This window comes from Gopherus evgoodei, chromosome 8 (genome assembly GCF_007399415.2).
Source record: "Gopherus evgoodei ecotype Sinaloan lineage chromosome 8, rGopEvg1_v1.p, whole genome shotgun sequence".
Classification (NCBI taxonomy): Eukaryota; Metazoa; Chordata; order Testudines; family Testudinidae; genus Gopherus; species Gopherus evgoodei.
Window position 1 is genome coordinate 87145356 of NC_044329.1, and position 24168 is coordinate 87169523.

The 24168-nt window shown below is 39.4% G+C and overlaps 1 protein-coding gene across 1 annotated transcript in view; it reads left to right on the forward strand.

The window, feature by feature from the left end:
• The window catches only part of LOC115656779 (vitellogenin-1-like), a 56312-nt gene that overhangs the window by 12174 nt on the left and 19970 nt on the right, over window positions 1-24168 (forward strand). The window contains exons 5-20 of the mRNA XM_030573928.1: window positions 1194-1445; window positions 3988-4149; window positions 4695-4846; window positions 7962-8112; window positions 8217-8374; window positions 8473-8638; window positions 9654-9779; window positions 11497-11715; window positions 13728-13945; window positions 14043-14140; window positions 17156-17280; window positions 17380-17481; window positions 17568-17687; window positions 17949-18138; window positions 18224-18317; window positions 18435-18620. Of these exons, the coding sequence (XP_030429788.1) occupies window positions 1194-1445; window positions 3988-4149; window positions 4695-4846; window positions 7962-8112; window positions 8217-8374; window positions 8473-8638; window positions 9654-9779; window positions 11497-11715; window positions 13728-13945; window positions 14043-14140; window positions 17156-17280; window positions 17380-17481; window positions 17568-17687; window positions 17949-18138; window positions 18224-18317; window positions 18435-18620 (2519 nt within the window). The remainder of the gene's footprint in view (window positions 1-1193; window positions 1446-3987; window positions 4150-4694; window positions 4847-7961; window positions 8113-8216; window positions 8375-8472; window positions 8639-9653; window positions 9780-11496; window positions 11716-13727; window positions 13946-14042; window positions 14141-17155; window positions 17281-17379; window positions 17482-17567; window positions 17688-17948; window positions 18139-18223; window positions 18318-18434; window positions 18621-24168) is intronic.

A 24168-nucleotide genomic window follows, 5' to 3' on the forward strand; every position in this document is an offset into this window, starting at 1 on the left:
TAATTACTAAAGATTTCTGATGATATGAAAATGATTTTGACCTTTAATGTAAGCCTGTGTGTGCTTCCAATGAATGTATTGAAACAGACCCCTTTAGTGCTCTGGACTTTAGTCTTGTATGTATGTGGAAGAAAAATCATCTTTTTAAAAGATTTCACTTGGCAAATTTAAATTATATATAGGAAAGACTAGCGGCTGTGTCCCAATAAGTTCCTGAAAAGAGCAGGAACATTCCAACTGAAGTAGCTACCTGCTGTTGTGTATTCTTATAGGATATAATGAAAGACAACAGGAAATGTCTCTTTTTGGTTATGTAATATGTCGTGCCCTTTCAGCTATAAGGGAAGTTTATTTTTATGCTGCTAAATTTAAAGCGTGGTTCTGGAGAAGTGAACAGCACAGGAGATTAACCTTTCACTTATAGGCCACTGTTCATATCTACATTAAAGTCAAAATTAATTGTCTCGGACCCCTTCCCAGTAGACAAGTATCTTCATCATAAAACCACCAGCATAACTCTCACCCATGTTGGCAGGCTGGGTTGAAAGCCCAAGTCCTGAATGTGCCCTGGAGACTGAACATATAGGGCATAAGCACACTGATGGGGCAGTGCATTGGAGGGTGGGATTTTGCATTGCAGCAGGGCTACAACATGAGGTGAAGAAGAGAGAGCTGCAGCTATCTGAGCTTTCAACCCCGAGGTTCCCCAGTAAAACATATAGGGAGGAACAATTCCTCCCCTCTGCTCTCTAGTCCCTCCCCCCCCACCCCCACACATACACTAATTGTGACTCTAAGAATAGCTCAGCAGCCATGTCATTATTAGCTCTACCCTTGGCTGTGCTTTGTGACTTCAGTTAGGGGGATCATAGCAAGTGCCACCAGAGTTAATGCTGCTTCATGCAACGTTGACTTTCCACACAATTTACTGCAGGTCTTCCACAGTTCTGGTGGTAGAATAGGGCTTAGTGTGTCTCTTCTCTGGCTCAGTTCTGCACACAGGCCAACTTTTGGTCCAGACAGATTTGCAAATTGAGCCAAAGGATGGTATGTGTGGAAACATCCCACTCAGCCACTTTTCACATCTGCAGGTTCCTGTCATGGCTTTATCTTGAGGTAATGCTTCATAAAATCCTAAGGAAAAAAGTTCATGGAAGAATGTTAATAGGAAGTCTATTTCCCCTTCTCTCCAGATTTATTCACTTGAAGTAGCAGAATACAATGGTATCTGGCCTAGAGATCAATTTGCACGGTCATCTAAATTGACCCAGGCTCTTTCAGCACAACTTAGAAACCCCGTCAAATTTGAATACAGCAATGGCCGTGTTGGAAATCTTATGGCTCCAGATGCTCTCTCCGATGATGGTCTTAATGTCTATCGAGGATTTCTGAATACGCTGGAATTCACCCTGAAGAAGTCACAGAATACATATAACTTGCAGGAGGTGAGCACTTCGCTTTGGTAATTATGTTTGTGGTGTAATTTGAATAAGCATACACTTCTGGTTCTTCTAACTCATTTATCTGAATTCAGTGTTAAGTGTCTATTTACTAATAAGCAACATCTAGACTTAGAGGAAAGTTGTTCATCTATTCTGTACCACCACTGGTAGATCTGTGCCTTAGTGGTCCAGAGAAGTGTATAGATTTTTAATCTAATTGATCAAATGATTTCAGGGGTGCATTAACAACGCTAGAAACTAAGAAAACATGGCTTGTTGGGTGGTAAAAGGAAAAAGGGAATCACTCTGAAAGCTATAATGTTAGTCTACAAAAAATGTGAATAGTACATTAAAATAAGCTTAAGCCCTCAGCATATTATTAACATTTCATCTAGAAATAATAGCAATTTGATGTCTCTAAGAAATCATGTATACTTTAATCTCCTTTAGCTCCTATTTGGGAAGGAATATAGTACATATGATGTGTTATTATAATAGCATTTACAGCTGTACTTGATGTTCTGTTGGAATTTCCACTGTTTTATGGGTTTTAATGCCATTGTAAGTAACCCCACATTGAAATTCAACATACAGATTGAAATTAATTCAGTTTTCCATAACTATATTTACATTGATGAGGTTGGTTTTCATTTCACTGATATTATTGTTCTTTCAAAATATTTTTATTGCAAATGTAGACCAAACCACTTTCATTTACTTGATATGATCAGAATAAGGTTCAGAAATGAGCTTCAGGATCTCACATTTTTCACAATATGTGTTCCACCTGCAGCACCATATTGAGACCTTGTAGCTTTACTTATCCTTATGCAGTATTTTGCAATGCCCAGTTGCACATCTTCATTATTTCTAAATGAATTGGTTACATGTGATTGTCCGGTTGCCAACCTACACATATGGGTTTAGCTACTGAAATCTTCTCTGAGTTTTCATTATTTTACTCAGTCATTTATTGATTAGTAAACCTTGGCATCTTTCGCTGAGGATCTCAAAGAACTTTAGAAAGGAAGATAGGCATCAAAACACAGAAGGTGAACCTCAGCTGCAGAGCGTGACTCTGTTTCCTATGCCTTCTAAACTCCCAGTGAGGTCAATAAGAGTTGGGATATTTAAGGAATGAAAAATCAGGTGATAAATGACTTACAAGAGATCACTTAATTAATGGGAGTTTTAACTGAGGTCTGCAAAATCAGGTCCTGTACCAGTAAGTCCTTGGATTAATTGTATACAGGGCCAGTGCAACCATTTAGGCCACCTAGGCAGTCGCCTAGGGCACTGGGATTGGGGGGCACCATTTTCTTCGTCAGCGACCGCGGCGGCCAGATCTTTGGGTGGAGGGAGCTGGGGCAGGGGGGCGCGGGGAGGGCCACCTGCAGCAAGTAAGGAAGGGAGGGCGGCACGCAGGGGAACTCCTCACCCCAGCTCACCCCTGCCCCACCTGCTCCCCGAGCATGCCATGGCTGCTTCACTTCTCCCGCCTTCCAGGCTTGCAGCGCCTAAGCTGATTGGCGTCGCAAGCCTGGGAGGCGGGAGAAGTGAAGCGGTGATGGCGTGCTCAGGGAGGAGGTGGGTTGGGGTGAGCTGCTTCACTCCTCCTTCCTCCCAGGCTTGCAGCGCCAATCAGCTTAGGTGCCGCAAGCCTGGGAGTCGAGAGAAGTGAAGCAGCGATGGCGTGCTCGGGGTGCTCATGCTCGTGCACAGTGCAGGGGTGAGTTGGGATGGGAGGGGGTGTCTCAGGGCAGAGGCTGGGGAGTCGAGAGCTGCTGCAAGGGGCACCTCAGGGCAGGGGCATGGGAGGGGCGCAAGGTGGAAGTTTTGCCTAGTGCGCAGAACATCCTTGCACCGGCCCTGATTGTACGCTATCATTAACAATGAAAAGTCAGGAGATGAACCATTCCCCCCAAAAATACATCCACTTATCTCCCTTTAACATTAGTAGAAGTCCTGTTCACTGACTGAAGAGAACCAATACACCTTATACATATAAAATTTTAAAGTAACCATCTGTTAAACCTTCTAATGCAAGAAAATCCCTAGTTAAAACTCCACTATTCTTAACTAATGTATAATTATTGCTGCTCACATTGTGTGTCAGATTATCTGCTGTTCTGAAGCCTCTAATAGAGGAATGTATGAGCTGGAGATTAGGTATAATGGGATTTTTAAGAGCAAAGTATCAGCCGCAACTCAAAAAGCTCTTGCTTTTGAAGTTTAAGTCTGACTGATCAAATTATTTCAGCACATATTTATTAATTTTTCCAAATTATATATCCTATTCCATAGTCCCTAACTGGAAATTGATACAAATCTCACTGAGCCAAAATTTTATCCAACTGAACTCCGTGGGAATTTTGTCTGTGCTTTCAATATGTGCTTTCAATGTTGTCAGTGCTTTGGCCCTTTGACAGTATATGAATGTTTTTTAAATATGGTGAGAGCAAAGTAGAGCTCCATGTTAGGCATCCAGCAATTCTGCATCAAGAGAAGCATTCTCTGAGAGCTGATTGGTTCTAATTTTTGGCAGGCTGGGATCGATGGTGTTTGCAATACAACCTATGTGTTTCAAGAAAATAGGAAAGCAAATCAAATCTATGTGACAAAATCCAAGGACCTAAACAGCTGTGATGAAAGAGCTCAGATGTTTACTGGTGCTGCCTATACTTGCCAATGCCCAGCCTGCAGAGAAGTAAGTAAGAGGGATTTATATTTAAACACATTGTGGGGCTGATTCTTCTCTCACATGCATTGGTTTTACACCCATTTAATTACATTAGCTCCTGATTTATACCACTTTAAGTGGAAGGCAAATCAGGCTTGTTATATCTAATTATCTATATTTTCTTTCTGCATGGTATTCATGTGTATTGACCATTGCAAAGCCTCTGTATCACATTATGCCCTCAGAATAGGGGTACATATGTCTCATGCTGTCTCTGTTCAGAACAAAATTCTGCCCTCTCAAAAGAATGATCAGTTGCTTAAATTTAAGGAAAGAAAAGTTTATGCTTTTAAAATTCTTAGCAGTATGAGCAATGGGATTGAACTTCATTATGTATATATGCAAGCAGAGTTCACATGAGACGTTAATGGGAATAGTATAGTGAGTAACCTTGCAAACAAATGGGTCACATTGAATGGTATAAGTGGTATTTTCTGAGCCTACTATCTATGAATTCTATTCACGGAATTTAAATTAAATAACTTTCTGTTTGTCACTTTTTCGTTCTGAAGAATAACAAGTATTCCCGGGCAACCACTACTTACAATTACAAAATCAAATCTTCCCGTGAGGAGGCTTTAATTGTGCAAGTTGATGTCCAAGAAGTCCATCAGTTCACACCATTCCATGAGGTCACTGGAGGGGATATTGTAGTAGAAGCAAGGTACTGTACATCTGCATAGCTGATCCAAAATTACATATCCCTTTAATTCACTAATTCGGCATCTAAGTAATCTAGTCAAATTCCCTAACTGAACTGAGACCTCTATACCTGCCACTTGTTGGCTGGCAATATTACATTTTATAAAGCCTCAACCAGATAATAAAAAAACAAACCTTCACTGTTGGTCATAAATCTGAAACATGTGCATCATTATCCATATTTTGCTAGCTAAAGTTGGTAGTATTTGATGAGTTTATTTGCCTGAGATATTTGATTTATGCCTTAAAAGCCAAGATAAATGCAATTTGTTCTGAAAAAATGCAAATGAATTTATTTGTAGTCAAATACTCTGAGACACAGTTACTCATTAAAAGGAAGATCCCTGGAAAACCATGTCACTGAAAGAGACCCATGTGAATATTCACAGCAGTTTTAAATTTGCCATGTTGCCAATGCAGCTAGATGAAAATTTTCCAACACAACTGCTTTTGATGGGTAACTGGGGTTTTAACCACTGAAATGCTACACTAAAAGTGTTTGCTGTCTGGAAAATTTTGAATTTATGTCAAAAACTTTGTGGCCAAGACCTCAAAATATTTGGCTGAAAATTTAAACCTTCCACTTTTCAGCTGAAATCCAAAAACATTCATGTTTTCTTTATGAATATTTTTTAAATTTTCCACAGAAACAAATTATTTTGACCAACTCTAGTTATGGGCTTTATATACAGAGGAATCATGTCACAGAGTAGCGAAGAGAGGGAGTTCTTTTTATCACTTAGATATATTTCACCTCAAGCCAGATCCTATTTTATGTCAACTGGCATTGCTCCATAAAATTCATTGAGGAACTAGTCCCTTCACTGTAGCCTGTGGGTCTAGGCACTGCAATACCAGAAAGATTAGAACAAATTAGGAATTCAGAGAACAGTAACAAAAATAAATAAAGGGGTAGAGACCAATTAATTAGCCAAAAGAAGCATAAGAAGGCATAACTTGGTTAAACAGTGAACAAGCAGGGGTAGGGTAAGGTATTTTAAATAACTTTTACACTCTAAGGATCAGATATGGATACACATTTGGGTGGTGATGATGGAAGGTGTTTGATGCAGCCCAGGAAAGGGTCAGGCATAATTGCAGACCAGATGCCAGATCCCAGGCTGTTGTAAGTTAGCAGACCCCTCTTGGAGCCAATGGACTGATTTCCACCCCCTTAGGACCTGGCCCTCTATCTTCAGGAGAGCACAGACTGCTTCCCTCTTGTTCCTCAAGGGCTGCTTGATGCTCCCAAAAGAGTGGAAAAGAGACTCAGCAGTAGCTTTGCTCTGCTCCCTGCTCCTGTACTCCATGAACTGTCCAGCAGACTTGGCAAACCACATTAGGGGTAGTAAGAGGAGGGCATGCAGCCTGGGTCTCCAGGAAGCATTTGTCAGATAATTAAAGCTACTTTAAATACATTTTTCATATGTCTTAAGTAAAATATCAAGAAATTTAATACACTTTAGTACAGATTTTCAAAACTGTTCACCGCTGGCCTAACACTGCTCCCATTGATATTAGGGGAGTTTTACTATTATTTTACCTTTTAATCCCACCCTTAGGCCATGGCTACATTACAATGCCTATGCCAGCCTAGTTCCCAGTGTAGATTCACCATATGCTGACAGATGGAGGTGTTCTCCCAGTATAGTAACACCATCTCCCTGAACAGCACTAGCTAATGCCAATGAAGAGTGTGTCTGCTGGCAAGATGCATCTACATTGGGGGATTGGTTGTAATAGCCACGTCACTAGATTTATTTTCCCCCTTCACATTCCCAGCTGACATAGCTATGCTGATATAAGTTTTAAGTGTAGACCAAGCCTTGATATTCATTTTCCCATATATGTACATATGCTTCTTCCCAATACTTCAGAGCTGAAGGTATGTAATAGATTTGGCGTGTCCTGGAAGGGGGAGAGAAACCTGTCTGAGTGTACTTGGCATTGTACTACCAGACTCCAATGCCCTTCCAGTAATATAGTATACATTTTCTGGAGAGGAAAAATCTCTATTGATTGTAGAGATCCTTGTATTCAGCTCCTACTGGATTGTCTGTAGAGTATTTCTATACTATTTTTGTAAAGATCTTATGAAATTCCTTAGAAACTGTGTGTGGAATGTTTCCAAAGATCTCTGTAGAGATTCCATATTGGTAAATGCCAATTTTCTATGAAGGTTTTAGAGACTATTCAGTACAATCGTATCTACTGGAATGTTCTCAGATGTTCAGTACAAATACCTACAAGTATTATACTGTCCTAAATGGTCTATTTAAATGAAATTGGCAGGATAGGACACATCCCTTTAGCCACAGATATGGCAAGGATAAGAAATGTTTACAAACACAGTCTTTCATTAAAAACTTCTTGATGATGAAGGGTGATGGTTTGGTTCAGTTTGAAAACCTTCCAGAGGTTTGGATGTATTTCCAAAGTATCTGAATCTCTTTGCTTCAGAAATCAGGATGGGGAACTCTCAAGAGAACATTTTATCTTATGAAAACCCCAGGACATTCTGCTTACAGTTGGATCAGTAATAATTTAAGAAGAGACTGTAACATTTCTTGCAGTATTTCACTTTTTCCACTTCCATTTGAAACCAGAAATTGAAGAAGTGTTTAAGAACTCTCAGGGAACCTCTAGACAGGCTCAAAATTCAGTGATGATTTCTGATGAAGGATCAAGTCCATTATTTTTGTCTGAACTTCAGTACACAAATGTAAATATAACACACACATTTTCTTTGATCTTATTTACTAAGTCCCCTCACCCTGCCCACCCCCAACACACATACTCCTCCTGACCCAGTTTCCCTTCCCCTGGAATTTCAGTTCTTTAATCCTAAAGGGGAGTAAAGTCTAGATCTGACCCTGATACATTCTGAGTATTGGGAGTTGCAGGTTCTCTCAGGATCAGGCCCTCTCTCTGGTTTTCAGTGCATATGTCTGTGAATAACTTTGCATCTTGTAACAAAACACTTTTGTAAAAATACATAATTATATTAAGAGCAGAACCTCTCTTAATTTTGCATGCTGGATCTCATGATGTTAGTTCACTGGGTTTCTCCATTGCAGGCAGAAGCTGGTACTGAGTGATGTGGAAAAACACTCCCCAGAAGTCCCATCAACAGAATTCCGGAAACGTGGATCACTTCGGTACTATTTTGGCAGTGAATGGCTTCCGCTTCCTGGCCAGTTATTCAAAATCAAAAACTTGGAGAGTCAGGTAAAATTAACTGCTGAAAGTAAATATTTCGCTGTAAATTGGTGCTGATGCTTGTGGGAAAGGGAACATATTTGATCTTGCTGTATATTTTAATTTTCTTGCAGATAGTGGAAAACCTGCGGTATCTGGTAGAGCACACACATGAGCGGGTTCCTAGTGATGCTCCATCAAAATTCCTGAAACTTGTACAGCTTTTCCGGGCAGCAAATGATGATATCTATGAGTCAGTCTGGAAACAGTTTTCTAGCCGGCCTGTATATAGGTAATAGTAACTTTAATTCTTAAAACTATGATTGAAGATATGAAATTAATGTGTTCAGATGCAGATCTGGAAAATGATCACTGTCTTTCCTATTGCAGGCGCTTGATTTTGGATACAATTTCTGCCATTTCGACTCATAGTGCAATCAAATTCTTAAGGCATAAAATTGAAAGGCAAGAACTCAGTGACTTGGAAGCAGCTCAGGCAGTGCTTGTGGGCCTGCATTTAAGTACACCAACCCGTGATGTGATAGAGGAATCTGTGGTAGGATGTTTTAACATTCTAATCTTTCTCCACCAATTCTAGCATCCGTTGTATTTACTCCTTTGGCAAGATTGCAAAGGCTTTGAAAATACAAAGGTTTTATATCTGGCAGTGAGGTTGAAAAGACTTTATTTCCTGACTGTGTTGGAAGGGTGGAAGCAATCAAAGAGACATAGATGAAGCCAGAATGAAACAGCTGAATATTCTTAAGTGATGTAGTTTTAATGTTGCAAAGTGATTTCTGGACGTCTTTTGTCCAAATTAACTTTATAGTTAGATCAAGATTGGCTCTGTAACTCAGGGACCCCACAACGGCTAGACTGGTATAAATCAGAGTAATTCTGCTGACGTCAAGGGAATAATGTCAGTGTGGAATGAACTTGTGTAAGAGAGAGTAGAATCAGCCTCATTATAAAATTTTGTGCATATTCTATGGGTCAGATTCTGCCCTCAGAAGCATAAAGCAAACCTTGGCCCTCTATGAATCTCACCACAGACCAGTTATTAGCATGTTCACCTATGGGGCAGAAAGTGATGGGTTCAAGTAAAATATTAGCATATGCTTTCATGCTAAATAGTCCCATCAGTCTGAATTATTGGGATATATTTAGTATCCCTCTTAGTTTTTTGTCCCTACAGTTCAGGCAATTATAAAGCAACAAAGAACACTCATAGTTTTATGAATACTATGCATCCCTCAGTTCTCAGTAAAATTCACCTTCCCTACTTGGGTGATTTTTCACCCTTTGGATTACAACAAGAATTTAATACCCAACTCAAAATCTGGAATATTATTAAAACAACAAATCTGAAGTTTCTCAGAGATACCATGTGGTCACTATTTGAAATACAGTAACAGCCACTGACCAACTAAGAAGCCGGCCTTTCAGGGAATATCAATTGCTATGCACTGCCTTTTCCTGCATGCAGATTTATATAAAATGTACATAAATGCAAAATAAAAATTAAATTATTTCTTGCTAGTGATGGTAATGTCCAAATATTTTCTCTCTAGCTCATCCTGAAAAAGGCTCATGCACGCTCAGATACTTTACTGCACAGAATTGCCTATCTAGTCTATGGCTCATTGGTTCACAAGTACTGCTCCGTTTCAGACTCTTGCCCTGAGTCAGCTCTCCAGGTACACAGCCTGAATTTCTTTTATTTATTTTTAATGGAAAAATTGTAATTGAGACAATTAAGGTTGGAAGGACAAAGCATATCATTCTGCACACTTTCATGGTACCTTTTATCTGAGGCTCTCAAAATGCTTTATAGTGAAGTTTCATGACGCACTCATAGGCACCAACTCTGTGGGTACTCCAGGGCTGGAGGACTCATGGAAAAAAATTGGTGGGTGCTGAGCACCCACCAGCACTCCCTGTGGCCCCGCCCAGCACCCCTTCTCCAGCTCACCTCCGCCTCCTCTGCGAGCGCAGCATCCTACTTCTCACCCCTCCCTCCCAGCGCTTGTGCTGCAAAACAGCTGATTCGTGGGGCAGGGAGGGAGGGAGGAGGAGGGGGAACACAGCACACTGGGGGAAGAGGCAGGGCCAGGGCAGGGATGTGGGGATGGGATCCAACAGGGGCAGGGAAGGGACAGAGTTAGGGCAGGGACTTTGGAGATGGGGTTGGAATGGGGGTGGGGTCAGGGCAGGGATGGGTGGAGTTGAGGTGGCGCCAAGGGTGCGGAAAGGGGGGCATGGGCACCCACCAGCGCCGGAGAAAATTGGCGCTTATGGACACACTTCTATGGTACTGATAAACAGAACCATTTAACAGATGTGCAAATGAAGGAACACAAAGCTTAATTCCTCGCCTAAAGTCAAGCAATGAGTCAGTTGTAGAGCTAGGAATAGAACCCAGAAATCTTGACACCCAGTCACCTACTTAAACCAGTAGACTACACTGGCAATAATAATATCCAGTTCTTATACAGCGTTTTTCCTCAGTACGTCTTAAAGTGCTTTGCAAAGGTGGTAAGTATCATTTTCCTCATGTTGCAGTTGAGCAAACAGAAGCACAAAGGGCTTAAGTCACTTGCACAAGGTCACTCACCAGCAGGGCCGGCTTTATGATCTGCGGGGCCCGACTGGAATACTCGGCAGTGGTCCGGGGCTTTGGCAGCACTTCGGCGGCGAGGGGGTCCGCTCCGGGTCTTCTGCAGCACTGAAGAACCTCCTGTCACCAAAATGCTACCTTGTTTGTACAGTCAGAAGAGTTATCTACCAGGCAATAGTTAGTTCTAACCACACACTCAAAAGTGACAGCTGTTTAGACCACAAGTACAAATCCTGCCCAGTGACTAAAAAATGTTATGATTTGCTTGCTTTACAAGCAGCAGAATGAAATGGTCTGGTGGTCTCCCTAGAAGTCGATGCTATAAAAACTGCCACTCCAGTTGGCAGAGATTGGAACCTTTATAAACCATCTCTTAAAAGAGACTAAAGACAGAATGAGCCCAAAGACTAGTCTGTCTTCTTGAATCTAGGGGGGTTCTTAAACAGGTATGGAAAGATTTTTCAAAGGCACCAATGCCAGGTTCCTAACTCCCATTGAAAGTCAATGGGAATTGGGTCCTAACTGCCATTTGTGCCTTTATATATCTAACCCATCGTGTTCAAGGTATATCGGTAAGGAACTGTGCATTGCTGCTGTCTATGCTGTACTTGTTCCAAGAACAAATTCACAACTTCAGTCTTCAGCACTAAAATTCCAGCAGTTTCCATGAGCACTAAATGCAACTGAAAATACTTCCATTAAATTATTTGAACAAACTAAAACTACTCAATGACCCCCCCCCCCGGGTATGTCTACAGAACAGAATTGCAATTTAAACCCTCTTTTTTTTTTTTCAGCCACTATATGATTTTGCAGCTGAAGCATCCAGCAGGGCCAAGGAGGAAGAAATGGTCCTGGCCCTGAAGGCCTTGGGGAATGTAGGACATCCAAACATCCTAAAGCGCATCATGAAGTTTATGCCAGGATATGCTTCTGATGCTTCTGATCTCCCACTCAGGGTTCAAAGTAATGCAGTGATGGCCCTGAGAAACCTGGCCAAGAGAGATCCACGAAAGGTAAGGAAACAAAGAATCCCTCTTTAGAATGTGCTATAAGCTCACTGTGTTGTTTCTATTTGTTGCAAGACAGGAGTGGCATTTTATACATACTTCTGGTGGTTTTCTTTATATTAATTCCATTATTTATGAGTGGGAACCTCCAGTTCCTTATGACACATTCATCTTCAGTATTTCAGAATGCATGGAATAGCTTAATATAAGGATACGTTCATTATTCTGTTGTTGGGTTATTGTCCACATTTCATTTTAAAATCTTATTTTCCAAAGATACATGAGAGAGAAGTTACTGATCAAAATGTGTTTAGTGTTATTTCAACACTGGTGTGAGAGAGAACCCACAAAGCAAGGTTTTCCAAAGATTTTTATTAACTATAGATTAAGTGTCTCATCTAGTCATAAATCAGAGCCATATCTTAGCAATATATTTATATCTCATAGATATTGCAGATTTGAATCCTAATTATGAATGTATAGACATTGTGTGTGTTTACACCATAAATGGAACATTTATTAAATGTTACTTTTGTCTTTGAGTTATATTATGATCAGGCAGCACAAAATAGTCTCTTACTCCACAGATCTGGCTTTACAGCTCCTCTCACCTGAAAACAGTTTTATTCTAAACCAGAAACCTTATGTTTTCAAGTTTGACTTACGTTCAAGATTCTTTTTTAATCACTCAGGGTGGAATATTTTTGTTTTCTTTTCTTTTTCTAAACAAAAACAAAATATATGGTTTTAATTAATCTTTATTTACATCAGCTGTATTTACAACATCCCACTGAGGCTTTATCAGGATTTCTGTTATACCCAATTTTCGTATATGTTGTCTTGATCCCATATATTGGCTCCAGGGTAAAACGCTCCAGAATGTGTTTTTAGCAGAAAAATAAGGAAACAGCTGCTAGGTTGCATGAGATATCTAAGCAGGGAGATAGGGGTTGAGCATGGTTTCTTCTTTAGAGGAAAAGAAAAAGCTGCTTTGGTGTTTCAAAGTGGTACTGTGGCTGTGATTCCCCCCTGAGCCCAGCACTCCTCAGGTGGGCCAGGCAGTTATTTCATTACATTACATTACATTATGCACTTTTTGGAAAAACCCTAATCTGAAGTATTTTAATGCCCATGACTGGGTGTTCCACTGTATAAGAAACAATGTGATCCCAGGTTTGTGGTTTACTACACACAAATTTGCACTAATCAGTCCTATCAGGTGGCCTTTCATTTCATTGCTTGATTTGAAATAGTTGTGTACATTTTGGAAACATTTGCATCCTTGTAGTCACCTTTATTTTAACATTTGCTAATCCACATCATTGAATTAATATCAGGTCAGTCAGAGCTTGATCATTAAAGGATTTTGGATCAAGCCCTTACACTGCACAACCTGGATGCTTACACTACTAAATATTGTACAGATCAGACTATATTTGTCACATATAACAATGTGCAGTTAAATTTGTTGTGTAAACTTGAGGTGGCTGGATGAGAATCTACAAGTATGTATGTGGGGAAGAGATTTTTTATAGTAGAGGGCTGCTCAGTCTAGCAGACAAAAAGCTATAATGAGATCCAATGGCTGGAAGTTGAAGCTAGACAAATTCAGACTAGAAAAAAAGGCATGTTCAGGGTAACTAACCGTTGGAACAACTTAGAAGGTAGGTGGCAGGTTCTTCATCACTTGAAGTCTTTAAGCCAAGACTGACTAGCTTTTTAAAAGAATTGCTATAGCTCGAACAGAAATTCTGGGTTTCATGCAAAATACATTGGATGAGGTCCTTTGGCCCAACGACGTCAGACTAGATAGATGGTCATAATGGTCCCTTCTGAACTTAAAATTATGAACTTTGTTGCCACATTACTTGCAAAAATTAAATGGAAAAAATAAAGCATGGATTTTGTTTCTAACACAAGACTTGTGCTACAATTGTGGTTAAGCGTGGGAACAGATGAATAGTTAATTGCAAATGTTCAAACATACAGTAACTTAAAATTCTATTTACTCTTTTCAGGTACAAGATATTACCCTGGAGTTGTTCCTAAACCACAAGATTAATCCTGAAGTCCGAATGATTGCTGCCTTTGTTCTGCTTGAAACCAAACCAGGTCTTCCTGTCTTGATGACTTTAGCTAATGCTATGCTAAAAGAACCTAGCATGCAAGTGGCAACTTTCATCTTTACGTCCCTGAGGGCTCTGGGCAGAAGTACAGCTCCAGATCTCCAAGTCGTGTAAGGGCACTACACATTATTTCTCTAAAAGAGAAACTTGCTTTCCTGAAAACTGCAATGGAGATGTTAATATGGTGCAATTTACTGAATCTTTCAGGGCTTCTGCCTGCAGAATGGCTATCAGAATACTCAGCCCCAAACTTGACAGACCTAGCTATCGATTCAGCAAAGTTTTCCGCTTTAGTATGTTTAGAGGTAAGGCTCAAATTTCTCCATCTATATTAATCACCTATAGGCTTTGAAATAAATTACACATAAGTTAAGAGTGGGAGGGGAATCATACAAGCCAATCATACAAGCCCAGTTCTACCCACAGATTTCTGAACTGCTTGTCAGTTGCACATTGCACCTGAAAATTCTTCTGTCATGAAGAATATGTCATATCTAAGGATCTTCCCTTTAAAGACATTTATATCCCTGTGCATTTTACGTTGTACACAGCCAGCCCAATATAGCTTCCATGATGGGCTAGGAACAATGCAGACATAGGCCAAGTTTTCAAACCATAGGTGAGCACTAAAACTGACCAAAACTGAATATAAATGGTCTGATTTCTAAAAGTGCTGAGCCTCCACAACTCCCCCTGAATTCAAATGCAGCTGTGAATGTTCATCACTTCTGAAAATAGGTGACTATCTTTAAACATTCAAGTTTGAAAATATTCAGACCCAAACATTTCCTTTTCCCATGAACAACTAAGATTTACGTCCATAGCTTTTTCTTGCACCATCATACCCTTAATTCTCCTGTACAATACAGTAGATCCATGCATAGGATCCTGTTGATATTCCACTCCTGTCAATGGGAGTTTCTTGCACAGGTCATAGGCAGTGTATGGCCGTTAGCTGTATAAAGAGAGAGAGCATGATAAGAAGACACATGCTTGCTCAACCAAATTCTAGCTATTTTCATGCAAGTTATATTTGATAATGGTGATTATTTAAGTGGTTCCCCCATACAAATGATCATGACAGCCCCAACAATTTGGCATATGTAGCTGGCAGACTAGGGCGATTATATCTATAAACACAGTCCCTCTGTATTGGGATGTTTTTATCACTTTTGTAACTCATCAGGATATTTAAAGCTATTTTTGTAAAAAATCAATGAAAAACAAGTCCTTGAAACATTCTAAACCTATAGTGACAAATGTTGATGTATTTTGTTGTTGTTAATTATTATTATTATTTTATTTTATTATTTTATTGCAACGCCTTGGTAGATTGTTATTGCTCTGCCTTTCTTTCGTGGATTTTACATAACCATTTAATCTGCTCTACAATGAAATAAGTATAGTACGTACCACAGTGATCACAGTAATATACGATACACATGCTTGCTACCTTGGAGACGCAGACAGAGAGTGCCTGAAGAAATGAAATCACTAATATGTGCTATGTGAACTTTTGTACCTTTTAAAATGCATTCAGGGAGATACTCTAGAAATTATTATAGAATTACATAAAACACATTTATTAATATTTTAGGGTTTCATTTTTGAACATTGCTTTTTGTCAGCATTGTTGTTTTTTCCATCAGTCTCTCAGTCTTCCTCAAGATATGCCATGTAGTCAGATGCATTTATATGTATCCACATCTCTCCAGATATAATGGCTACAGTGCATCATATGGCTGTGCCAACACGATTTTGCATTGGTAAATATTGGTAAATATTTTCTCAGAAAACTAAAAATATTTGCTACTCAAGCTGTATGAGTCACTGACACACACTGATGGAAAATGTCCATGCTGTCTTCAAGTTAATACATTTTGTGTAATCATCTAATAATTTACAAGCAGCAATTCTTATTAAGTGTCAGTAGGTACAATGTTTAGATTAACAACAAGATTTCATGACCTAGAAAGTAGACAATATGCACTGTAACACACTAAGTGTCATATCTTACATCAGTGGCTGGTTCATATAAAGGATAATAGAGTACTAATGCTACTAGCTACTGGACCTATCTCAATTGGTGGAGACCTGTGGTTTCTGGTGTTGAATGCCCCAGATTTACTCCTTAGTGGGTGATCCAGTGTGGGATCGTTACACACTAAAATGACATCTCTTGGCTGTATTGCAGACCATACAAAATTAAAGCTCCTGATGGCTTAGTTTGTTGCCTCCAGTCCTTTCTCCATTAGATTCCTGTGTTATGTAATGGGATTGCAGCAACATGGGGGTCTCAGTAAAGTTTATTCAACTTTGTGCTGCATTATTGGTATAGTCTGGTCCTAAAGCCAGTTTTGGAGTATAATTCCAAAGTAAGGGTGACCCTCCAGTGGCAGAGATCTAACACAGGAGTTCTTCAGCCACTCACACTAGCTGCTGCTGGTGTAACAAGGGAAGAGTGGACATAGCTGGTGGAAAGGAGTTGTAGTAGGGATGCCCCTGTGCTATCCTGGTTCTCATATGGTTTTGCTCTTGTTGTTGAAGCCCAGTTTTTTTTTCAGAAGAGCCTTGAGGCTGCTTTCACACAGAACAGGAACTAGACTGGACAGAGATGCACCAAGATCAAGGGAGTGCAAGGGAGAGTTTTAAACCACCTTAGCACAGAGCCATCTGACGTGTTCTGTACAGATTAACCATGCCCTAGGATCTGCCCCATTGTGTATGATAAACCTAGAGAATGGGAAATACATATAAATTACATTGCTTTCTATTTACCTGACAGTTAACAATTACCAAGCAATTAGTGCCACTTCATGTAAGGAGTTGCAACTTTTATTACTAGATGTATTTAACTGCCTTAGAGTAATTTGGGAGACACATCTACACCTCACCATCTGTCCTTATAGGACATCTATATCACTTTCCCTAAACTGTTAGCAAAGGATGGCAAATCTGTTTCAATTCCTGGTCCCCTTTGTCAAGTTACATTGAATGATGTCTTGTAAATGCACCTCATAAGCTGATGTTACAGAATCTGACCGGATGTAAATGATATAGCAGAAGCAATTGAAAAAATAGCATAATTGCTATACAACGAGCAAGGGAATTGTAATTTTGTCCATTAATAGTTCAAATATGCAGAATATTCTGTTTATGACAGTTTTATGCCATCAGTTTTATTACTGGGATTTCTGGCCTCTCTCATGTCATGCTGTATTGCTCATATTATGCAATTAGTAAATTGATATAGTCTGCACTCTGTGGTTTTAAAAACTAACTGAGCTTGCGTTTTACTGTATATTTTCCTTTCTCTTTAGAGTCTCTTATGATTGGAATGGCAGTCCATTCATTGACACTGAATAATGTAGGCAGCATATTCCCATCAATAGCATTGTCCAAATTCAGGGCCCATTTCATTGGACACATTGCTGAACCTTTGGAGGTAAATGGGCATTCCCACAATTTTTCTCTGATTAATATAGCTGTTTTTTAATTCCTCCCACACTTCTTTTTTTCATTTCTGATTTACTTATTTATGCAGGTGGGACTGAAAGCAGAAAGACTGCAGGAGATATTAGCGAGAAGACACTTACCTGACAGTGATTCTGACAGTGCATTTGATGTGAGGGAAGTTCTGAAAACGGTGCGTTAACAGAAAAAAAAAATGTAGTAAGGGGTTAATCCTACCAGTGCCAGGAACAGTTTAACAAACTTCTTCTTGTCACACAGCTCTCTGACTGGAAGGCGCAGCCCAGTGACAAACCTCTTGCAGCAGTCTACGTGAAGATGTTTGAACAAGAAATCCTCTCTGGTGCACTTGATAAAGATTCCATCCAAACTCTATTACAGGTAGCTCTTTGATGGAACCATCAGACACATGATCAAAAGGTGTAAAATACTGTTTCTTTTTTTTTCTGTCTTTCCTTTTTTTTTAACTTTACACTCATGAGATGTTTTGCGGTAAGGATTTGATCATATACAATAAGTTCAAACTTTGATCAACAGTAATTATTATCACTGCTGGCAGATTTTCTCCTGCAGCATAATTTGTGACATGGACTATGATATTCAAGTTCTACTTATTTAAACAGAGCAAATCTATAATTGCAGGCCTTCTATGGACCAGAAGAAAAAATTCCCTCAATAAAGAAATTCATAAATCATCTTCAAAGTGGTGTAGGGACCCAGTGGTCGAAAGCTTTGTTGTCTGCCGAAGTCCGTCGCATTGTGCCTATGTGTATTGGATTCCCAATGGAAACAAGCTTGTATCATGCTTCTTTCACAAACGTTGCAGGAAGTGGTAAGGCAAATTGAAAATCAAGTGGTATGCAGGACTGCAAGGTACTTTTTACACAGTTTCATATTCTTTTCTTTCTTTACAATAGTTCAAGCACAGATTTCACCAACTCCAAGTTCTGATTTCAGACTGGCTGACTTACTTAATGCCAATATTAAAGTGCGATCCAAGCTGACCCTAAGGTAAATATTTAGTACAAAATAAGATGATCATATTTCCAAATGCACAGGGCAATTGTAAGTATCTGTCAGCTGTTTACTGTATGTGTGCAATTTCACCATGTTGTTCTAATTTTTCAGCATGGTCAAGGACATGATCTTTGTAATGGGAACTAATACACACCTGTTCCAAGCTGGACTGGAGGCATATGCTAAAGTGAATGTAAATATCCCTATGAATGTTGCAGCTACTGTGAATATTAAGGATAAGAATTTCAAATTGGAAATCCCACCATGCAGCCAGGAAACTGATGTTATTACTCTAAGGTAAGATGCATCCATTTTATGACTGGGATTTCTGAACTTTCTCATATCAGGTTGTATCAGTCATATTATGATGCTTTTGGTGATATTATATTATCTTCCCATGTAGTAATGCAGAAAGGAATCTTTTGAAAATAAAATGCATGTCCTTTTTAGGAATCACCCCATGCAAATAATTTGGCTGACTGGCACTGTCTGGCATAACTTACTTATTAGAGAGTAAATGCCTTGAATCAAAATTATGCTTATATAAATGCCACTTCTCTCCAGTGGTCTTCACTTGCTTTTCTCTTTTAAACCACTTTTAGGCCCAAATTGTTTATAACATTCATTTCATCATTTTTTTCTCTCAAATAACTACACAATATATATGTATTAAAAAGTTTGCATTTGAAAGCATAAGGTTAGGCTTAAGCAGAATAAACTCCATTGATTATAACTGGAATATATTGCTAATCACACACACACACACACACACACACACACACACACACACACACACACACACACACACACACACACACACACACACACACACACACACACACTGTTTTAACATTGTACAGAATTCAGCATTTCTTGTGTTTTTATCTGGTTTTCCTGTGGTGGGCATTTAATCTTCTTGCCTGATTGGTCAACTTGATTTACTACCATTCATGCAACTGCAAAACACTCTGGAAGATGCCAAAGATGCCAAAGAACCAAAAACAGATAGAAATACAAGCACAAAGAGAGACAAGGAGGGAAAAAAAGAGAGTGTCCAAGGAATCAAAGCAGCAGACCAAAGCTTGGGAAAATGTTCACATACAAAAGATACAGAAAGCCAGGCTGAAAATTAATCACAAAGGGGAAGTGCCAGCAACAACAGAAATTTACAGTGCCCAGAAATGTTAACAAGTTTTTGTTCCAGTATTATGGCAGCCATGAAAGACTTCAGTGTTTGACTCACCTGAAGTTAGCATTCATGGCTGCTGGCTCCTGGAAGCTCTGCAGGTCTCTTCAGTTTAGCAGTCATGGAGGCAGATCATTATTTGCCCCTAGAAGTCTCCTTTCCCTTTTATGGTCACAAACTGTCTTATTAGACGTTCTGTATCACACCCTCCTCCAAGGGTGAATCCTTCACTCCATCAAGAGTGATCAGAACCAGGTTCTCCACAATGACTTTGGGGGTTCCAGTGAACATGCTCAGGAAGCATTCCAGATGCCTAAACAGAGACTGAATTATTCCACAATTGACAGAGCATCAGTTATCTGTGCAAGAGCTTCAAAGGGGTCATGGCCCAAAGTTGTTTGTTCAGTCTCTTGCATGGACCACACGTCCATCCCTGAGATCAGCTAGAAAGGTATATTTATGCCAAACACTATGAGTGGGTTCCAGTGTGGGACAGGTTAAAGGGAATATTAAGGAAATAATAATAATAATAATAATTAATAATAATATTAATTGTAATGCTGAGCATTTACCTGGAGCTTCAAATTTAACTAATGTACAACAGTCCTGCAAAACTAGTAAGTTATTTTCCCTATCTGTCAGAAAAGGAAACTGAGACACAGAAATGTTATATGACTTGTTCCAGGTCAGAGAGTGAGCCAGCATTAGAACTGTGGGATTAGAACTCAGGAGCCATGCCTTTCTATTTAAACCACTTCCCTTTGCTCACCTCTGAGTATCAAAGCACAGTAAGTTATATGTCACCTGAAATCATCTTAGATAGAAATAATTAGATAATGCCTAAACAAACACATACATTAATGGTATAGACTCTAGCAAAGATGAGCAAAGTTTTATCACCATCAATTTTTCTTATGCTTAAAAAAGAATTTCAAAACTATTTTCAAAACAAGTGAGTAATGGCATATGCACTCAGAATGAAACAATATGCACATAAGGGGAATGATCAGAGAATAAAATATTGACTCATGTCACCAAGGTACTTCTGGGACAAATAATAACTTAATTGTAAAAGGAAAAATATTAAGTCAATATATGGAGAATTAGCAGGAAACCTTAATTTAATGTGGATTTGTTTTGCATAATATTTTGAACAGTTCAGTTCTTCCTGTCAAGTTATAAGAAATCTGTTGGAGTCAACATTTTGGAAATTTTCTGACACTATTTACCTAGTTAGCTTTGTATCCTCTGTTAAAGAAACCACAGGGAATGGTTCTTAAGGGCAAGCTGAGAAGTTGGAGGCATTTGCTATTTAGAGCCCTTTGTGAGCAGCCTTCATAATGAAACTATATGGACTTCACACTCAGTGAGCTACCTAGGCATTATAGAAACACAGTGTTCAAAGAGACCTTAAAAAGTCACCTAGTCCAACCAACCTGCACTGAGAGCTTACAATGACATTACAGATAGTGAGAAGATAGTTGGCTGCATGGGGAAGCTAGCATGACTGTCTCCTGGCACTCATGCTTTGAGAGTGACCAGACTTCCATGGGCATGTAACTGAGTAAAATTTGGTTCAATATTATCTAGGCTAGTGCACCATATCTGTGGGAATGGTGAGACTCCAGCAGCAAATAAAAACCCAGATGAGAAATCGCTGCCTTTTGAAGAATTGATTTAAAGTGTTGATGATAAAGACACTGAAACCCCAAGACAGGACAGCAAATTTAGGACTCAGACTCCCTTTTCAACACACATCACAACTACCCATTAATAATACTACATGAAAAATACAAAGCATTTGTTTCAATCCAATCCAAACAAAGTTAAACTGAATTTGAGAGACAATACAAACCCAAGGTATTTTTAAACCCTTTTCCACACACTTCTTGGGTTTTGCATATTTATTGATGTTATATTCAGCTTGCTAGCAGATGGCCACTTAAAAACATATTTTTTCCTATAACATTTACAGGAAGAAATGTAAATAAGCTTTGGGGAAAATCAGAGCCTTGTGCTTAAAGTATATATATGAAGAGATGCCAGAGAATCCATGCTCTGAAAATGTATCTCATATTCATAAAGACAAGCTACTGAAATATATACATTCACTTGCATAGTGCTGTGTCCCAGTTTTTAAAAAACTGTAGGTTGGCCTAGCAGAAATTGCTTCACAGGAGCCTCTTATAAATAAGATTAATGACAGAACTGCACAATTTTTTGTGACATGAGATAATTTTACTCTCCTAGAAAGGAGTACACAAGTGGGCCAGTATGTGGTACAGGACATTACTAAGGAGATGTGGTGTGCATGTGTGGGAGGGAAGTTCAATACCAGTTCAAAACTTTATTTTTTTAACATTCTTGTGCAGATTCTGAATTAATTTTTCCTGGTATTAATCAGGAGTAATTCTGTGGATTTCAGCGGAGGTACTTTGGCTTTTCACTGGTGCAAATGAGATCAGAATTTGGCCAGAAGGTTGTTACTTGTGTATCATTTATTTAGTTCTTATAGGTAGTGTTTTCAAATGAATAAAGTCTTTTTTTAAATAATGAAACATATTCATATATAGATCTTATTTTCTTTTTTCTATGCTAGTACTTAGGACAACACTCGCTGCTGACATAAATGGGCCTAGTTCAATAGAATCTCTCTCCCCTCCCCCTTCGCGCGCACGCACACACACACACACACACAGATACACATTGAATTTTGCTGATATTATATCACAGATAAATGAACAGCTTCCTCTGTTACCCAAGAAATACACTATTACATATATTGGAAAAACTCCCTTTTATTTTCTCCCTTGTGTAGGGATCACAGAGAACAGATTCTTTCATACCATAGCTGTTGGCTCTCTTTGTAACTGTTTTTTTCTTGTTAAAGAGCCAGAGCTGGCTCTTGCAGCCTATTTTTACTGTGCTGTGTGATTCTGCAGACACTGACATGTGTCACCTCTGATGCAGCTGCATTGTCAGCTCTCTGAGCACAACAGGGAGGAATTGATCCTCCGCTTTCATTAGGTGGCAGGAGTAGACTATTGGCATAAAAAAATACAAAAAAAAATAAAAGGAATAGGAGAGCTTTGTGCCTGGAGACCCAGCCTGCTGTTTGGTGGTCATTTAAATTATTGAATGGGACTGAAATAAAAGCCATTTGCTTTTTTCTTTGTCTCCCTTATCCAGATGAGCCATCTGAAATGCATGTTGATTTGTATTTTCTTTTATCCACTCAGCTTGTTAGGAAGAATATTTCACTTCAGATTCCATTCTTCAAGGTTCTACTCACGCTCAGCATGGAGCGTTGCTGTCATGTCCTTATCTAAAATGGGAGAGCAGAAAAAGCAAACAAAGCCCCCCTGGGTGACACGTGTTTTATTGAGGTGTTCCACATAAAGTGCAATTGTATGCTTTACAGTGCACGCAGCATGGCAAGAGTCTTCAAGAGGAAGAGAGCAACATCAAATGAATACAAATTCACCTTTCAAATAGGGAAGATTGAGAGCTCTCAGACTTTCACACAGTGTGGACCTTATTATAATAGAGATCATCTCATAGGCCATCTCCCCATTCGCGGTCAGGCAGGCCACCTCCTCTCATTCACAATCCCATAACAACCCTGTGGTAGCTACAGCAACTGCTAACATGAAAAAGGAACATTAGGAGAGTACATAAGGTATTTTTAGTTGTATTGTAATGCTATTAAACACCTAGAAATAAAGAGCAAGCACCAGAGGTAAGATCCTCATCTCTGTGTGGGCCCCCTTACAAAAGGGCTGGAGAAGTGTAAAGGGACTTTAAAAGCCCCACATCTGGCTGGAGGAGGATTCTCCAGGCCATGGGGCAGGCCAGGATTGGGAAGGCACAATGGTGGCTAAAAGTCACCTCAGCCCCCTTCTCATTCTGAGCTTTAAGGGGTGCAGTACAGAATCTCACCTGATCCCAGTGCTCTTGCACCACCAGCAGTCCACAGACAACAGCTTAGGAACCTCGGTACTGAATATTATTATGTAAATGAAGTTCTGACCATTCCTGGTCTGGGAAAAGCAATGATTCTAGCAATAATGCAGTTGCAGAAAGTTGCGGATGTCTTATTCAGGTGACTCTCGGCATCTCTCTTCAATCGCATTTTTAATAAATGTCACACAAGAATTTACATTTCATGGTGTACTTTCCCTAGTGTTTATTATTTTTAATTATAAAAAAGAGAGGATGAAGTAACAGTTTAGAAACAAGCATCCCAAGTGCTAGTCTTTTCTAGGCTATGTACAATTTTGAAAATTAGAAAGAAGGCCATAATTTCCAAACATGGGAGCCAAAAGCTAAGCAATTAAATCCACAGCTAGACACCAGGCCCCGTTTTCCAATGTGCTTACATGCACAGAGCCCACTGCTTTCAAAGATTGTTGCAGGCAGGTGTACAGCACCTCTGAAAATCTAAGTATGAACAGAGGGGCCTACATTTTTGCACCCAGCTTTGAAAATGTTGGTCTACATTTCTCTGCAGCCTTTATAGGGCTTGACAATCTCACTAGCAGGATGACTTCTGTAAATATCTGTGAAGTAATTTGCAAGGTAGGATGTTTGTTGCTAAGTACATGCCACAAGATATAATTCAGATCTTTTCCTCAGAAGTGCTTATCGATACAACATTCC